Genomic DNA, 19,669 nt, shown 5'->3' with positions numbered 1-19,669 from the left:
GAATGTGTGGGAGGGTGAGGGAAAAAATGCTCTATTTTGTTTTAATTTTTCAAATAATTGACAAATTCCAGTGCATCAAGGCATGCCTTCAACCCAGCCCACCTCCACAACCCGCGGAAAGCGACGGGCCCCGATGGAGTCCCTGGGCGAGCACTCAGAGCCTGCACTGACCAGCTGATAAGTGTATTCGCAGATATCTTCAACACCTCACTTCTCTGCTCCGAGGTCCCCACCTGCTTCAAGAAGACCACCATAATACCAGTACCAAAGAAGAACAAGGTAGCCTGCCTCAAAGACTACCGACCGGTGGCCCTGCGTCTGTTATCATGAAATGCTTCAAGTGGCTAGTCATGAGAAAGATCAATGCCAGCCTCCCAGACAGTCTCGATCCATTGCAGTTCATCTATTGCTGCAACCAATCCACAGCAGATGCTATCTCTCTGGTCCGACAATCAACACTTGAACATCTCAACAACAAGGGCACCTAAGTCAGACTGCTAGTTCATAGACTTCCGCCTTCAACACCATTATCACGGCAAGACTAATAACCAAACTCTGCAATCTTGGACTTGACCTCTCCCTGTGCAGCTGGATCCTTGACTTCCTCACCAACAGATTGCAATCTGTCAGGATAGGTAACAACACCTCCTCCACAATAGTCCTCAACACAGGGGCCCCGCAAGGATGTGTGCTCAATCCTTTACTGTACTCCCTATACACACATGACTGTGTGGCAAGATTTAACTCCAATTCGATCTATAAGCTTGCGGATGATACGACTGTGGTGGGTCGTATCTCAAACAACAATGAATCAGACTACAAAAGGGAGATAGATCACTTGGTTGCATGGTGTACCGAAAACATCCTCTCTCTAAATGTTGGAAAGACCAAGGAACTGATCATCAACTTCACGAAGTGTGGCACGACACACACCCCAGTCTACATCAATGACTCCGAAGTGGGAATGGTCGATAGCTTGAAGTTCCTGGGGGTCACCATCACCAACAGTCTGTCCTGGTCCACTCACATTGATGCAACAGTCAAGAAAGCCCAACAACGTCTTGACTTCCTATGGAAGCTAAAGAAATTCAGCAAAATCCTAAGCAGTTATATTTGCGCTAAGCTGAACATCATTTGGAGCAGATCTGTACCTGCAAAAGAGCAAGCTTAACAAAAGAAGGATATAGCAGAATTGAAATCCTGTAATTGAAAGGGGTGTGAAAGTACTGGAAATATGAAAATAATCAAAATAAAAAATAAACTGCAGAAAAAGAAAAAACATATAATCCTCTTTGGTATCACCTCAATCCTGCAAGTATGGAAACCTGGTACTCACTCCCCCAGTTGGGTCAGTTGAAATATTCAAGACCGAGATGGATAGAATGTTATTGGGCAACGATGTTGAAGGGTATGGAACAAAGACAGCACATGGACTTGATGTATGGGTCAGCCGTGAACTAAAAGAATGGCAGAAGAGATGTGCGGGCTAAATGACATACTCCTCATTCTATGTGCCTACATTCTACTCTGTGTGGAAATGTAAGCAAAATGCGAGCTTGTTAATAATATCTACAATCTGCTTTTCGGCATTTTTACTGTTTTTCAAAAGAACCCACTGATCTTCTGTTGAGGTAACCCTGGGTTATCAGACCAAGCCCATGGATATTCCAGATGCCCGTCTTTCACGCCTAAATGGTAGGCAGGAGCTATTTCAAAATATTTAACTCAGCTAAGCTTCAGTATGGTTTTTAAGATGAATGTTGTTAAGTGGTGATTTTACAAAGGATTCAAAATAGTCAGGACTATTGCCACATACCTGAACACTGCAACTGATCCTGGAACAGCCCCTCCCCACAGGAACTCACACATCGACCAGACTTCATCAACAGTGGCTCCTTACATGAAATGCATTCAAACTCATTTTGGCAGGTGGAACATGACTCCTCACATGCTGTACATAAAAACATGGTAAAGAACAGATGAGACCAACTGATTCTTCCAAAAAACGCCACACAGAAATAATCCAATACTGGCACAGGTACAAGGTACTGCCACAAGATTTTGTACTTCATGTGAGCCTGTTCCAACTCCATTCAAACTGCAACATTCAGGACTCTACAGACCTGATTTATTTGACTCCTTCCCTTGAGGCTCCCAACTGCAGACTGCAGCACACTGTGGGGCAGAGGGATCTGGGTATCCTGATATATAATCTCACAAAGTTAGCATGTAGTTCAGAAGGAAAATGGGATGTCAATCTTTACTGCAAGGGGGTTGAAGTATAAAGGGGGAGTATAAAGTAGGATGTTTTACTACAACTCAACAGGGCATTGTTATAATAATAATAATCTTCACTATTGTCACAAGTAGACTTACATTAACATTGCAATGAAGCTACTGTGAAAAGCCCCTAGACGCCACACTCCAGCGCCTGTTCGGGTACACTGAGGAAGAAGTCAGAATGTCCAATTCACTTAACAACACGTCTTTCAGGACTTTTGGGAGGAAACTGGAGCACCCGGAGGAAACCCACGCAGCCACGGGGAGAACATGCAGACTCCGCACAGACAGTGATGCAAGCCTGGAATCGAACCTGGGACCCTCGCGCTGTGAAGCAACAGTGCTAACCACTGTGCTACCGTGCCGTCCTATGTGATACCACATCTGGAGTACTGTGTACATTTCTGGTCCCTTTATTTAAAGGGTAGACATGGTTCCATTGGAGGCAGTTCAGAAAATTCCCCGGTTCCTGGAATGACAAAGTTGTCCTACGAGGAAAGGTTGAGCAGGTTGGGCTGATACTCACTGGAGGTCAAAAGAATGAGAGGGGTCTTATTGATGATTGTGATAATCTGAGGGGGCTTGACAGGCCAGATGCTGTCAGGGTGTTTCCCCTTATGCCGGAATCTAGAATTAGGGGTCTCCCAGTTATGACAGTGAGGAAGAAGAATTTCTCTTCTCAGAGGGCCACTAATATTGCAATTATCTTTCCTGCAGAGCAATGGAGGCTAGGTTATTGAATATTTTCAAAATTGAATTTAAACAGATTTTTAATGAACAAGAGAAGCAAGCTTTAAGCAGAGCAGGCAGGAGAGTGGAGTTAAGGCCACAATTAGATCACCCATTGAATGGCGGAGCAGGCTCGACGGGCCAAATGCCCGACTTCTATCTTCATGTTTATGTGGAATTCATTTTTCCCAGCAGAGAAGATAAACCACCTCTGCCAGTATAATCTTCAAGTCTGTTTTTAGCAATTTTCAAACAGTAGATCAAATTGATTTTGTGTCCATCCATTCTTATGGGACTTGAGCTCTGTCAAATTCTTTATGATGTAATTCTACTTCTCTTCCCGTACCTAATGGTGCACTGAGGCAGATTTTTGTCTGTTTCCATAGCTAGTAATTCCCTGAATAGGTCATTAGTCTGTTGCCAGGGGTGACCTAGAGCTTCTGGCTCAGAGGCAGGGACACTATCCACTACACCACAAGACCTCTCATTTAATGATGTCATGAAGAGGGTCAATGAAGGTAGTGTGATGGATGACGTATACATGAACTTTCAAAATAAAAGTAATATTAATTATCACTTATTGTCACAAGTAGGCTTCAATGAAGTTACTGCGAAAAGCCCCTGGTCGCCACATTCCAGCACCTGTTCGGGGAGGCTGGAACGGGAATTGAACCCGCGCTGCTGGTCCTGTTCTGCATTACAAGCCAGCTGTCTTAGCCCACTGTGCTAAAGACATTTGACCAACAACAACTTGAAATAATATTATGCTGTTAATGTGATGAAATGTCTAAAGGCACTTACAGAAGTGATAGGGAACAAAATCTGACACCAAGCCACATGAGGACATGTTAGATCAGAGGACGATGAGGTAGAGAAGCAGAGAGATATGGGGAAGGAATTCCAGAGCATAAAGACAAAGCAGCTAAAGGCATGACCACCAAAGATGGAGGGGGGAAGCTAACGACCTTGTCAGGCCTTACCCGGGACATGACGCAGCCGATAAATGTACCCAGCTCGCCACACCTCCCGAGATCTAATAGGATCTTGCAAGACCTCGCTATCTGGATCCCTCCCACAATTGGCCGGACCTAAGTTTTTATATTAAAGTGTGCAGTTAGGCACTTGCCTGATCTAACTGGGATCAGATCCCCTCGCCAAGGAGACCCCAGCTGGGTGCCATTCAGCACTGTTCTCCACAAATGGGGACCAGGTGCAACGGCACGGTGGCGGGGGGGGGTCTCCCAGGTGATCGGAGATCACCAGGTGGTCTGCCTCCAGGCAAGGTGGCACCCTGGCACTGCTGATGCCACCTGGGCAGCTTAGCAATGCCAGTCAAGCACTGCCAGGGCACCCAAGTCACACTGACAGTTGCACTGGCAAGCGGAGCTCCTCAGTATAGGAAATGGGACTGAGTGCAGCCTCGGCGGGGTGTTCCTCACCAAGGGTCCAGAATGAAGCAGAATCCCGCTTGATACTGGGGGTTTTCTTGGCGCTACAAGCGCTGGGAAACACCCGACTAAATGCACTCAATATGGGACTCTGTTTCATTTCCGTCATATCGCGCCCAGAGTGACTAAAGCTGAGAATGTTCAAGAGGCCAGATTTGGTGCTACACAGAGATCTAGGTGAATTGTAGGGGCAAAGGAGCTCACAGAGAGAGGGAAGAGTGAGACCACGGATGGATATGGAAACAAGGGTGAGAATTTTAAAACTGTGGCAGTATTGACCAGGAGTCAGCAGAGGAGAGATCAGTGAGTGGCACCAGGTCGGTATTATAGCACAGGCTAAACAAAACAGAAGTTTTGAATGGCCTCAAGATTGTGGAGGGAGGCCAGAAATGCTTTGGAATAAGCATATCTAGTGTTAACAAAGGTATGAATGAGGGCTTCAGCAGCACATACACTGAGGCAAGGGTGAGTGATGTTGTCAATACGGAACTAAGCAGTCATACAGATGGTGCAGATATGTGATTGAGGTCAAATATGACACCTTGATCATGAATAGACTGGTTCAGCCTCAAACAGTTCTCAGGTAGATGGATGGAGTCAGTAACTAGAGGACTGATTTGAAGACAAAGACTTGGAGGAAATTTATTCTCATTCAATACTGGATTGTTGGACAAGTCGTCAGACACAGAGGAGGGGTAAAGAGAGATGGAAGAGAGTGAGAGCTGGATATTGTCAAGTGCTAACTTGCTCCATGATTTCTGATGTAAAAGAATTAATCATATGCGGATGAGGAAAAGAAGGGGGCCAAGGATAAATCTTTGAGAGGCACCAGAGGAAATGGTGTGGGAGCCGAACCACTGCAGGTGATTCTCTGGCTATGGCGAGTTTTGATCTGGAATGCATTGCCTGGCAGGATGGTGGAAGGAGATTAAATAGTAACTTTCAAAAGAAAATTGGATAAATACTGGAAGGTTTTCTTGTATGGAGAGTAAACACTGACATAAATTATTTCTATATATTACAGATCTCTGTTGGGAAAGGAAGAGAGTAGGATTAATTGAATACCTCGACCAAGGAGCACCCACAGACAGGATAAGCCATATGGCCTCCTTCTATATTATATCATTCAATAATCCTGTGAAAGAACGCAATCAAACGATTCCTTCCTCTCCCCACAAACTTAAATCAATATCACTTCGCATCTTATTGCTGGTGGGAATCTATCCAATTTGATACTGAATTATTTCACCAGGCCATTCAATGACTCAACATTAATGTATTCCGAATTAAATAGCTGCAATGTCTTCGATACACACTCCTCAATTAGTCGTCTCTGCTAGGAGTGGCAAAGAGAAGAAGAACCATTCCTTGTAATGCTTGAGAATGAAGAATAACTCTTGTAAATTGTGGTGCTCAAGGTTTGCTTAGATTCTAATTATCTCCTCTGCTTTTCTTGCACTGTTTTACACAAAAAGGACTCTCTACATGTCATTAGCTTTCTCCATATGTTAATTAACCCTGGAATTATGCATGCAATAAAAATAATTTGCGTATGAATTTTACAGAATTCAAATTTACTCTTCATATAAGAAAACAGACCTGATCAAATATATCAAACATTTCATATACTTTCAATATCTTTTCCTCCATTCAGTTATTCAAACTAATTTTGAATGATTAACTTTAAAAGTGAATTCCACACCCTGATTACTCTCTGTAATAAGTTACTCCTACTCTTTGTTCCACACGTCATAAATTTAATATTGTATCTATGGTCTTGTGTAAGAAATCTCTTAATTATTAGAAACATTTCACTTCTAACTACCCTGTTCTAACCTTTCATCAGTTTAAATACTTCTTTTTGCCCCACAGTTTGTCTTGTTCCAACAGAAAAAGACCTAATCTTTCAAATATTCCTTCATATTTGCATTTTCTCATAATCCAGTAGCTTCCCGCGTGGCTTTATCAATCTGTACTATTGCCTTTAACGTCTGGTGTATTGCACTAAAATACCAGTCCAATTTTCTCTTCCACAGCACCAAATCTATTACGCTTCAGAGTATACTTGCTATTTCTAATTTGCTAAAATGCATCACATCATATTTACTGACATGAGAATTCAATCTGCCATTACTTAGGACATTAGTCAACAATTTCAATATCTCTCAACAGCTTACTTTGGTCTTCTAAAGAACTAACATCTATAGAGTCTCTACAGTGCAGGATGGGGCCATTTTTCCCAACGAGTCTGCACTGACCCTCTGAAAGAGCACCCTCCCTAGGCCCACTCTCCTGCAAACCCATAACCCCACCTAACCTTTGGACACTAAGGGGCAATTTAGTAGGACCAATCCACCAAACCTGGACATCTTTGGACTGTGGAATAAAACCAGAGAACCTGGAATAAACCCACGCAGACCCAAGGAGAAGGTGCAAACTCCACACAGATAATCACCGAAGGCCAGAATTGAACCCGGGTCCCTGGTACTGTGAGGCAGCAGTGCTAACCACTGTGCCGCCCATATATTGTCATCATCTGAGAATTTCAGATAATTAATCCTCTTCAATCCTCTATGAGATTTTCTGCCAAAGGTATTTCTAAAGTCCATGTACACAACATCATCTTCCATCATCTCCTTCTTGATTCTCTTGCCACAATTAAGAGGCACATGAGACAGATGAAGCACAAGCTGAGGTTACTAGCCTGAATCCAGAGGCTATAGCTTGAGGGTATCACCTCCGCATCAAGCATGGCTTACCAGGAGTCTCTCCCGCTCTTACCACCTGCCACAGGCATACAGGAAACATTTGCAGGTTGATAATCAACCTGTTGGTCACATTATTGAACACACTTTCCGTGGCCATCAAGTTCTGGAATATGCCTCAACAAAGATCTGGATCAAAGGCATGAGCTCTTTCTACTCTGCCACAAACCTCCATGTTCTTCCATCTATTGTTCCGTAGAAAAGTCATATGGACTCGAAATGTTGACTCTGTTCCCCTCTCCGCAGATGCTGCTAACCTGCTGAATTTATCCAACATTGTACGTTTTTACTTCATCTACCAAGTCTGTTATTTTGAGAAGAATTCTAAGGTTTGTCAAGTGTGACAGTTCCTTTCTCTTTATCTCAAGATGTTATAACTTTACGTTTAATAAAAAGACAGTTATTTTTTTCTTACCAAAGATTGTAAAAGAACAGGACTAGCTATTCAGATTAGCTCCATCAGTCCTTTTAAAAACCGATACCATTTTGTCCACTTTCCAGTCCTCCAGCACTTGTAAACACTCAATAGAGCTCCAAAATATTTCAGGTTTACTGGCTACACGCAAACGTTTATGGAAGTTTGTAATTAGTCCTCCCGAGAAAAAAACCTGATATGACGGAACCTCTTGGCGAAATTGGTGATAATCTAATTTGTAACATGTTTTGAAGTTATTGAGATAACTTTTTTAAAATTTGAACAGTGTGGTTATGGATGCAGTCAGGGATGAATCACTTCCAAATGACCTTGATGGAAAAAGCTAGAGCTTAATGGACTAAGGCATCTGTCGGATTTGATGAAAATTGGAGCTGAAGCAGATAGAAATACAAGATACATTCCTATTTTCAAACAGATGGAAAAGGGAGATTTAATATTCAGGAATGATATTCTTCTGATAGATTCCAATAGTGTAGCAATTTAACTATTATCTTGACCACAAATACATGTTTATTGTATATGTGATGTGACAACCAAGTCAGCAAAATATTCTGTAATACAGTTTTGTAAACTTTTAACGTTTAACTTTAAACTATTAAATTCCCAATAGGCCCATGAGAACGTTTGCCCACTTTGACAGAGATTTCAGTCAGCACAAAATCACTCAAGATGCCAGATGCCCAAACGCCCTCTGGTATTGTCAGTATCGCAAAGGTGAATTTCAAAGCAAACAGAGATTACAGGCAAATTCATCACATACCTTTACATAGTCCATCGTCCGTGTAGAACCCAGGATCACAGCTTTGTAAACAGTGGCCATTCTGCAAGAATTTGCTCTTATCATAGCAGATGTCACAATGATCAGGAGTGTGCATACAGGTCAGACAATCAGCATGGCACTGAACTATAAAGGAAATAAAGTAAAACTGTTAACTTATCTTCAGTAGACTACAACGCATGCCCACAGACACTTCATTTCCCCATTTATTCTTCAGAAGAGAGGTTTTAATTTAGACCAACTAGTTATTTAATAAATGCATGCAAATCACTGCTTTTGATACAAACAGTCCATGTTTTCTATCAGTGCGTCTGCATCTGTGACTCAATATCAGCATGGATGGGATTCTTCCCTCCTTCTCCAGAGATTCTGTCTCCTGATGTTATTGTTGTTGCAGGTGAATGACCTAAAGAAATTCTCACAAGGTTGGGAAATCTTGCCCACAGGTTTCATGGCATCCAGGTGGGGTTACTGGGTTACAAGATAGGATGGAGCTGTGGACTTAAGTAGGGTGCTCTTTCCAAGGGCCGGGGCAGACTCGATGGGCCGAATGACCTCCTTCTGCACTGTAAATTCTATGATTCTATGAATCACTAATGCAGCAGTTCCCATAGGAGTTAAGAGCAGTGCTTTAGAAGCAGGTGGGGCACGAAGATAAAGTTGTAAGCAGTGCTAGGGAAGGTGAAAAGGAGGGCATCAGCAATAACTTAGAAGGGAGGGAAATAGGGAGAGTGCCATGGAGGGGACAAAAATTGTCATGGCAAATTAAAGATAAAAAGGGAAAAAAAGAGGGGGGGGATTCGAAGAAGAACAGCATTCGACTAAACAGTTGGAACGTGGCAGGGTGATTGAATGCAGGTTTGAATAAGGAACATAGATCGTGACACAGTTGGAAATAGAAAGAATGCATCTGCGCATGGGTGGAGTGGGCATTTAGTGGAAACGAGACCTGGGCTGTTAGGCTTAGAACATCAAAGGGTCTAGGTGGGAAAGGAAGTAATTTGAAGTGAATAGGCCCAAGTAGAATGTTCGACACATAAAGTCCAATAAGTGCTTTAATAGCGAGTGCAGTGTGTTACATTTGTATGGTGTGGATGTATGTTATATATAAAACTTCCAATACCTCCACATTCCCTATGTCAAACTGTTGACGAACCTCACAATCCCTCTCCCCAAATTCTGTACCTTCATCCTCCTTCTCCCAAGTGAAGACAGATGTGAAGTACTCGTTTAATACCCTCCCAATATCCTACAGCTCCATGCACAGATTGCCCCTAATGGGCCCAACTCTTTCCCTGGTTATCACCTTCCCCTTTAATATACTTACAGAATAACTTGGGGTTCTTCCTAATCCTACCTGCCAGTGCTTTTTCATGGCCCTCTTGGCTCTCCTAATTGTTGTCTATACTCCACTGATTTTCTCCCTTTATACCTGCTAAAAGTGTCTCTTTTATTTATTATGCATTCCTGAATCTTCCCAGAAGAAGCTGTTCCCAGTCTAATTAGGCCATATCCTGCCTTAGTCTAATAAAATGTGCCTACTCGAATCCAAAACAATTTTTTGCAGACTATCTTTTTCCTTTTCCATAACAAATTAACATGCTCCCCCTCTAGTGCGGCACAGTAGCACAGTGGTCAGCACTGTTGCTTCACAGCACCAGGGACCTGGGTTCGATCCCTGGTTTGGGTCACTGTCTGTGCGGAGTCTGCACGCTCTCCCCGTGGGGTGCTCCGGTTTCCTCCCACAGTCCAACGATGTGCAGGTTAGGTGGATTGACCATGCTAAATTGCCCTTAGTGTCCAAAATGGTTAAGTGGGGTTACTGGGTTATGGGGATAGGGTGGAGGTGTGGGCTTAAGAAGGGTGCCATTTCCAATGGCTGGTGCAGACCCGATGGGCCGAATACCCTCCTTCTGCACTGTAAATTCTATGATTCACTACCACCTCAACACCTGACTGGCTTCATGCCCCAGAATTAGATACAGTACTTTGCCTTCCCTTATTGGACCTTCTACAGATTGATATCCTGAATACATTCCAAGAAATCCACTCCCCCTAAACCCTTTACACTTTAATGTTGGGGAAGTTGAAATCCACAGATATCATTACCCTATTATTATTTTTACACACCTCAGGTGAATTGTCCACATACCTGATCCTCTATTGCCTGCTGGTTGTTTGGGAGCCTTTACACGCCCAGCAATGTGATTGCCCCCCTTTTATACCTAAACACTACCAATAAATCCTCATTTGAAGATCCTTCCAAGATATCATCCCTCCTCACTGCAGTAACTAAAGCCTTAATTAATAATACGACACCACCTCCTCTTTTACGCTCATCCCTGTCTTGCCTGAAGATCCTATACCCCGGAGTGTTGAGCTGACAGTCCTGCCCTCCTTTAACCATGCCTGCAATGGCAACAAGATCATAAGCCCACATGTCAATCTGCATCCTTACCTCATCAGTCATACCTATATTACTGCTAGCATTAAAGTAGAGACCATCCAGCCTCGCCTTACTTCCTTGGAACTCAACATGGCTAAACTCCCGGTCGCTTGGTTCCTTTACTATAGTATGCTCTGTGTCCCCTCCACCTGCCGAATTAGTTTAAACTCCTCCCAAAAGAACTAGCAAACCCAGCCCTAAGAATGTTGGTTCCATTCTGGTTCAGGTGCAGACCTCCCATTTGCACATGTCCCACCTTCCACAGAAATTCTCCCAGAGATCCAGGAATCTAAAACTTTCCCTGCTGCACCAACTCTTGAGCCACACATTCATCTGCCCCATTCTCCTATTTCTGTACTCAACTAACCGTTGGCACTGGGAGTAATTCAGAGATTACATTTGAGGTCCTTCTTTTTAATCTGCTGCCTAGCTCCCTGAATTCTTGATGCAAGACTTTAATCTTCATTCTACCTATATCATTGGTCCCAACATGTACTATGACCTCTGACTTATCACACTCCCCCTTTAGGATCCCCTGCCGCCATTCAGTGGCATGCCTAACCCTGGCCCCAGGGAGGCAACACAGCATTCTGGAGTCACATCTGCAGCCCCAGAAACACTTGTCTGTTCCCCGAAATAAAGAATTCCTTATCACTATTGCTCTTCTTTCCTTATTCCTCCTCTTCTGCACAGTCAGGCTGCTTGTGGAAGCAGTGTCTTCATCAGCTTCCAAAATGGAAAACTGATTTGAGAGTGGGACCAGAGCAGGGGACTCTTGCACTACACGCCTGTTTCACTTAAGGTGGTCACCCTTCTTTCCTTCAGTCCCTTGAGCTGTCGTGTGACCACCACTCTCAATGTGGGGGGCAGCTTTGCGAGTTTAGAGGACTTGGAGAAGGAATATGAGCTGCCCAGTGGGGATGGGTTCCGACACTTACAAGTCCGGGACTTTGTGAGGAAGCAGGTGCTGTCCTTTCCCGATTTCCACCCCCGGTATTATAGGGTAAGGTGGTATCGAAGGAAGGAGTGGGGAGGGGGTAAGGTGTCTGACATCTACAAGGAACCAATGGACCGGGATGGGGCCCCAATTGGGGAAGTCAAGCGGAAATGGGAGGAGGAATTGGGTGAGATGGGGGACTGGAGGCTGGGGTGTGGGAGGAGGATCTGAGGAGGGTGAATGCAGCCTCGTTGTGCGCAAGGCTCAGCCTTATCCAGTTTAAGGTAGTTCATAGGGCGCACAAGACGATGGCCAGGATGAGCAGGTTCATTGAGGGGGTTAAGTACGGCTGTGGGCGGTGCGCTGAGGTGGCCCGTGAACCATGTTCACATGTTTTGGGCATGTCCGAAACTGAAGGGGGTTCTGGCAGAGGTTCGCGGATGTAATGTCCGGAGTGCTGAGGGTGAAGGTGGCCCTGAGACAAGAAGTGACGATATTTGGTGTGTCGGGAGACCCGGGAGTCTAGGGTGGCAAGAAGAGATTGATGTTCTGGCCTTTGCCTCCCTGGTAGCCCAGAGATAGATTTTGCTGGAGTGGAGGGACCTGGAGCCACCAAAACTGGGGCTGCGGGTGAGCCACCTGGCCGAGTTCCGAAGGTTTGAGAGATCAAGTTCACCTTAAGAGTGGCCTTTGCGTCCCTAGTAGCCCGGCGCAGGATCCTACTCATGTGGAAGGAGGCGAAACCCCCCGGACTGGAGGCCTGGGTAAATGATATGGCGGGGTTCATTAAACTGGAGCAGATAAAGTTTGCCCTGAGAGGATCGGCTCAAGGGTTCACCAGGCGGTGGCAGCCATTTCTCGACTACCTAGGGGAACGTTAGAGGGAAGACAGATGACCAGCAGCAGCAACCCAGGGGGAGGGGGGGGGGGGGGAGGGGGGGTTTAGTTTAGGTCAAAGATAAAGGGGTTTTGTTACTTGTGTATTGTTTAAAATTTCTGTATTGTTATTGTTGCGTTTGCTTTGTAAGAGGGGGAAAATTGTTGTTTGGGAAAAAATTATCAATAAAACATTTATAATAAAAAAAGTTCACCTTAAGAGGATCGGTTGATGGGTTTGCCGGAAAACTGAGGTGTTGGGGGAGTTGGAGGAAGGACAGGAGGAAAGAACTGGCAGAACGGCTGGGGTGTTGATTAGTTATTTATTTATTATGAGGTTCCGGTTTGTTCTTACTCTTGTGTTGGTTTGTATTTAATGTTCATAAATGACTTAATAAAAATATTTTAAAATAAAACATGCTATCCAAGTAACTCTCAGCCTCACGGATGCATCACAGCGTCTTCAGCCACCGCTCAACCTCTGAAACCTGGAACTCAGGTTTTGGCAGTTGGAAGCATTTCCTACACATGTAGGTCATCTTGGATGCCGGCATGGTCCATGACCTCCCACATATGACAGGTCACACATTCAACCTGGCTGATCTCATCTGCCATATCTTAAACTTAAACTTAACGGTATTTCACCTTACTTGCTAATTTTTCAAATTACTTAGGCTTAAAACATACTCCTCTTACCTTAACTTAGTCCCCGTGTCTAATTCTACTTTGGCCTACTTATCTTTGTATTACTTATTATAATGGCTTACACTGTTTCCAGGCCGCTTCACTGCGATGCTGACTGGGGACACTGTTCCCAGGTCACGGATCATATTTAAACACCACACCAGCAAACTCATATCACTTTCTTTAGCCCACCTGTCTTCACCAGACTGTGAAGAATGTCAGCAACCCAGGGGGTCTTTCCAGCATTTTCTGTTTATATTTCAGATTTCCAGTTTGTATTATATACGTAAATCTAATTCCCAGCATTACTCTAACACCATTGAGAACTTTGATTTCATACCCATATAAATATGTGCATTTGTATAAGATGTAGATGTTACACATGACTGAATAACTTAAAACAAAAGTCATTCAACTACTAAGTAACTAAAACAGATGAAATGTGGGACATCTTGGGCGAAATTCTCCGACCCATCGCCGGGGGCTGGCGTGAATCCCGCCCTCGCCGGTTGCCGAAGTCTCCGGCACCAGATATTCGGCAGGGCCGGGAATCGCGTCGCGCCAGTTGGCGGGCCCCCCCGCACGATTCTCCGGCCCGGATGGGCCGAAGTCCCGCCGCTAAAATGCCTGTCTCGCCGGTGTAAATTAAACCACCTACCTTACCGGCGGGGCAAGGCGGCGCGGGCGGGCTCCGGGGTCCTGGGGGGATCGCGGGGAGATCTGGCCCCAGGGGGTGCCCCCACGGTGGCCTGGCCCGCGATCAGGGCCCACCGATCCGCGGGCGGGCCTGTGCCGTGGGGGCACTCTTTCCCTTCCGCCTCCGCCACGGTCTCCACCATGGCGGAGGCAGAAGAGACTCCCTCCACTGCGCATGCGTGGGAAGCTGTCAGCGGCCGCTGACGCTCCCGCGCATGCGCCGCCCGGAGATGTCATTTCCGCGCCAGCTGGCGGGGCACCAAAGGCCTTTTCCGCCAGCTGGCGGGGCGGAAATTCGTCCGGCGCCGACCTAGCCCCTTAAGGTTGGGGCTCGGCCCCCAAAGATGCGGAGCATTCCGCACCTTTGGGGCGGGGCGATGCCCGTCTGATTTGCGCCGTTTTGGGCACCAGTCAGCAGACATCACGCCGTTTCCGGAGAATTTCGCCCCTTGTTTGGAGCAAGATAGCATGCTCATGGAACCCAAACTCCAATTCCAGACAATTCTGCTTCCATCTTGGCAGCTGCAGTTTCAATTTAGAATTCTTTATTTATTTATATATACACAAGTGGCATGCTTGGGCACTCAGACACACACATAAGTCACCCAAGCATAGACACGTACACACATTTCTACCAGCAGGATTTGTACCAAACATAAAAAGTAAATGCTGTTATTTATAAATAATTTGGGGAGCCAGGAGGGTTAGTTAGGTTGCAACCAGTTTTTCTGATATGTTTAAAAATTAATTCAAAACACAAGTTAAATAATGCAAAATTCTCCATACATTCTTATTTTTCTCCAACCATTCAGAGGTATTTGTCAGAGATATATACAAACCTGGTTGGCATTCTGGGCAACATTCTCCCTTCACTTCAACAGCAAGGCTCCCAACAGGACAGAGAGGACAGGAGCGCTTATAACAGATCACCTGTGAATCTCGGCATTCACATTCTTTACAAGGGCCCTCCTTCCATTTTTCTCCATTCTATTTTAGGAGGGATTTAAAAATATAAAGTATTTTCAATGGAATGAATTTCTTTGATCTAAAATTTATCCAGAAGTTAATGGGCACAAAAATATTAACAGAATTCTCTACGCAAACCTACATGTGATACAATACTTACTTTTAATTAAAGTAGCGCAAAACATTGGAAAGGATTCTTTATTAAATCGGATATTAAAATGGTTCTCCTTACAATCGTTATTTAAGAGGGCAGCTCTTAGCTTATGAAAAGGCAGCAGATAATCAATAGCTACAAAAGCCACGCTGAGTGGAAGCATAAAGAGATGTACATAGATGTAGGGGGTGATTCTGCAAAATGGAGACGAAGTGTTCGCATCGTCGTGAACGCCGTCGCGTTTCATAACGGCGCAAAATGTGCACGGGGACGACCGATTCTGTCCCCCACAGGGGGCCAGAACAGCGCTGGAGAGGTTCACGCCGCTCCAGCCTCCCTTCCCGGCACCAAATGAGCCCCGCGCCAACCTGCGCATGCGTGGGGGATTTCTTCAGCGCGCCGGCCCCGACTCAACATGGTGTCGGTGTTCAGGGGCCAGCCGCACAGGAAAGTAGGCCCCGGGGGCGGGGGGGGGGTGAGGCCGGCCCGCCGATTGGTGGGCCTCGATCGCGGGCCAGACCCGATCGGAGGCCCCCCCCGGGGACGGAGCCCCCCTCACAGATTGATCTCTGATCCTTCGCGCAGAGTTCCCGCCGGCAGTGACCAGGGGTGAACGGCGCCGGTGGGACTATGTCATATCTGCGCGGCCGCTCGGCCCATCCGGGACGGAGAATCAGCGGCCCTGCCCATTCCAGCGGCCCGTGGCCAGCGCCGGCGAGAATGGCAGGGATTCTCCGTACGTCGGAGAATCGCGTGCCGGCGTCAGGGCATTGTGGCCCGCGTGCCGGCGCGGGGCTCGGAGAATCGACCCCGTACAGTGTTATTGGGAAAATAGAAATAATCATAACTTCAATCCTCAAACAGAACAGTAAAAATTCCAAAATACCATGTGATAAAATGGAATTTTGGCTCGTCCAATCAGTGACTGACTCATATTATAACCCAGAAGAACCTACAGCTCTCAGTCACCCCTCAGCATATGTATGGGGCAGAATTCTCTGCCGCCGGTATGCTCCGTTTTGCCGGCAGCCCGGGGTTTCCCGACGGTGTGGGGCTGCCCCACCAAGGGAACCCCCATTGACTAGCCGGCGTAACGGAGCATCCTACCGGCGGGGTGAAATAGAAATGTGGCACAGCGGGGCAGAGAATCCAGCCCATGGTTTTTAGACCTCCATCCAAACAGTGGTGCTTGTGGGTTAAAAAATTATTACTTCAGCTCTGATAGTGCTTCTTTCACTGTTGCATTTGAAAAATGAAAATCGCTTATTGTCACGAGTAGGCTTCAATGAAGTTACTGTGAAAAGCCCCGAGTCGCCACATTCCGGCGCCTGTTCGGGGAGGCTGGTACGGGAATTGAACCGTGCTGCTGGCCTGCCTTGGTCTGCTTTAAAAGCCAGCGATTTAGCCCAGTGTGCTAAACCAGCCCATTTTTACTCAAAACACTAAAAGAATCACAAAACAATTTACATACCTGCAGATGTTTTTCACCTTTCAAATCTGAAAGATGTGTCTGAGAGAAAAAAGGTAATTATTTATAAATTATGCACAAAAGGTTTCTTCTGATATGAACATATGGTAAATTCAAATTTTCACCACCCAGTCACTAATCTGGTGGTTCAGTCATTAAAGAATCAGTACAGTTTTCATTCTATTGAAGTCAATGATAGGGTGAAATCTATAACAAGTGATGCTTGTCTTCACTATCACCACCCACATGGTAAAGATTAAGGGGGCAATTCTCCTATCGGGAGACTAAGTCCCGATGCCGGAGTGAAAACCGGAGTGTTTCACTACGGCATCGGAGGCCGCTCCCAGCCCCCGATTCTCCTGCCCCCGGGGGACTAGGAGCGGCGTTGCCTCATTTACGCTTATTGTCACGATTATCCAGAGGATTGGGATAAAGGAATTCCATTCGTACTGTTTGCAATTAGGGATGCACCTAATCAACCAAATTTAGTCCTTTTGAACTAATCTTTGGTCATGAGGTAAGAGGACCACTTAAATTGATTAAGGAAAAATTGGTGAGTGAGAAATCGGAACTTACATTATTGGATTATGTGTCAAATTTTAGGGAGCGATTAAATACAGCAGGTGAATTGGCAAGACAACATTTAAAATTTGCACAAAATGTGATGAAATGGGTAGTGGACAAGAAATCCAAAGTTTGTAGTTTTGCCAGTGGAGATAAAGTTTTATTTAGTGTTGTTACCAGTGGTAGGTGAACCTTCAAAAGCAAGGTTTTGTGGACCTTATCAGATTGAAAGGAAATTAAGTGAGGTGAATTATTTGGTAAAAACGTCGGATAGAAGGAAAACTCACTGAGTGTGTCATGTGAAGATGCTTAAAAGCTACTTTGAAATGGAAGGAGAGAAAAAGGAGGTTTTAATGATTCTAACTCAAAGTGACAAACCAAATCCAGATGATTGTGAATTTGACAAACCTCAAATTAAATTGGAAAACGAGGATGTTCTTAAAAATTGGGATAAATTGTTGAGTTACCTTCCAGAGGAAAACGAACTGACCTTAAAGAGTTATTGATATCACATGGGCAAGTTTGTGGAGATAAATTGGGATGTACTAAAATGGCTATACATGATGTAGATGTGGGAAATGCTGTTCCAATCAAACAACATCCATATAGACTTAACCCTTTAAAATTGGCACATGTTAACAAAGAGATTGCTTAAAAATGGCATAATTGAAATGAGTTGCAGCCAATGGAGCTCACCCATAGTGATGGTACCAAAAGCAGACGGTACCCAACGGTTGTGCGTGGACTGTAGAAAGGTTAATGCAGTTATAAGAACGGACTCTTGTCCTATCCCACGTTTGGAGGATTGCATTTGGAAAGTGGGACAATCAGCTTTTATTTCCAAATTGGATTTACTTAAAAGTTACTGGCAGGTACCGTTATCCGAAAGGGCGAAGGAGATTTCAGCTTCTGTGACTCCAGATGGTATATATCAATTCAAAGTTATGCCATTTGGCATGAAAAACGCCCCAGCCACATTTCAACGGTTAATTAACAAAGTCGTTCCAGGATTACCCAATTGTGCGGTATACATCGACGATCTGGTAATTTTCAGCCAGACATGGAAAGAACATTTAAAACATCTGATGGAGTTATTCGATCGACTTCAGGAGGCGGGTTTGGTGATAAACCTAGCCAAAAGTGAATTTGGAAAAGTCCAAGTCACTTTCCTTGGCCATACAATTGGACAGGGTCAAATGGTCCCATGGGATGTGAAAACAAAAGTTATTGGGGAGTTTCCGATACCCTCTACACGACGGGAAATAATGAGATTTCTTGGTCTGTGTGGATTTTACCGGAAATTTGGACTGAATTTCAGCAGTGTGGTCGCTCCACTGACGGACTTGCTCAAGAAGCGTAACAAATTCCAGTGGACAACGGAGTGTCAACAGGCATTTGACGGCCTGAAGGCTGTGTTAACCACTGCTCCTGTGTTAGCCATCCCAAATTATACGAAACCATTCAAAGTGGCGGTTAATGCGCGTGATGTGGGTGTAGGTACGGTGCTTCTACAAGAGGAAGGGCTAGTGCGGCCTATTGGTTATTTTTCAAAGAAATTGAATTCTCACCAGAAAAAGTATTCAACGATTGAGAAGGAGACGTTGAGATTGGTGCTAGCTATGCAACATTTTCACATTTACGTGACCAGCAATCCGTCTGACACCATTATATATACTTATCATAATCCGTTGACGTTTTTGGAGCGATTCCAGAATAACAATGCAAGGCTGTTTCGCTGGAGTTTATTACAGCCATTTCATTTAAAAGTAGTATATGTGGCAGGGCGAGAAAATGTGATAGCCAATGCTTTTCACGAATGTTATGAACAAAAGCAATTTCAGTTGGAGGAAGAAGAAAAAAAAAGAAATGGACTATATATGCCTGTTTGCGTGTGTTGTTTTTTTAAACTAAAAAGTATTAAAATGCATTTCTTAAAAGATAGTGTAAAGGTGAAAAATGAAACCATTTTGAAGTTGATGGGGTTTTTTTTCTTGGGGGGAGGTGTCATGAGAATGTCGCTTTAAGAAATGTTTGGCTGCTCATATTACTGCAGTGATGTCAGAGTGTGGGTGGAGCTGGGCTGTCTGTCAGCTTTTTACGTTCGTTTTAGGCTGTGTGCTGCAGGGTGTGATTTAGTTTTGTTTTCAGTGTTGGAGCTGAAGCCAGACAGAGCAGCTGTACTGTTGATCTCTCTGCCATGAAAAGACTATCTCTTGACCATTTGGTGAATTCAGAATTATAAATGTTTTCAGTAGTGACTTTAACCTGATGTGTTTCTGTTAAAGGTTTTGTTTTTTTAAGTCGTATAGATGTTAAAAGGCAAGCTTAAAGGATTACTTAGTGTTGTAGTCTTTGGGGGTTGTATTTGAATTAATGGTTGCTAAGATGTTCACCGTAAGTTTTAAAATGGTTAACTTGAGTTCATAGAATAAACATTGTTTT

At 44.7% G+C, this 19,669-nt stretch overlaps 1 protein-coding gene across 2 annotated transcripts in view; it reads right to left on the bottom strand.

The window, feature by feature from the left end:
* The window catches only part of fras1 (Fraser extracellular matrix complex subunit 1), a 714,708-nt gene that overhangs the window by 392,099 nt on the left and 302,940 nt on the right, over nt 1-19,669 (bottom strand). For both annotated transcript variants that reach the window (XM_072496214.1, XM_072496215.1), the window contains exons 11-14: nt 16,667-16,705; nt 14,915-15,062; nt 8,419-8,562; nt 1,817-1,951 (exon numbers count right to left, since the gene is read on the bottom strand). In XM_072496214.1, coding sequence (XP_072352315.1) covers nt 1,817-1,951; nt 8,419-8,562; nt 14,915-15,062; nt 16,667-16,705 — 466 coding nt within the window. The remainder of the gene's footprint in view (nt 1-1,816; nt 1,952-8,418; nt 8,563-14,914; nt 15,063-16,666; nt 16,706-19,669) is intronic.

This window comes from Scyliorhinus torazame, chromosome 3 (genome assembly GCF_047496885.1).
Source record: "Scyliorhinus torazame isolate Kashiwa2021f chromosome 3, sScyTor2.1, whole genome shotgun sequence".
NCBI classification, from domain to species: Eukaryota; Metazoa; Chordata; class Chondrichthyes; order Carcharhiniformes; family Scyliorhinidae; genus Scyliorhinus; species Scyliorhinus torazame.
This window is presented reverse-complemented; position numbering and strand designations above follow the sequence as displayed.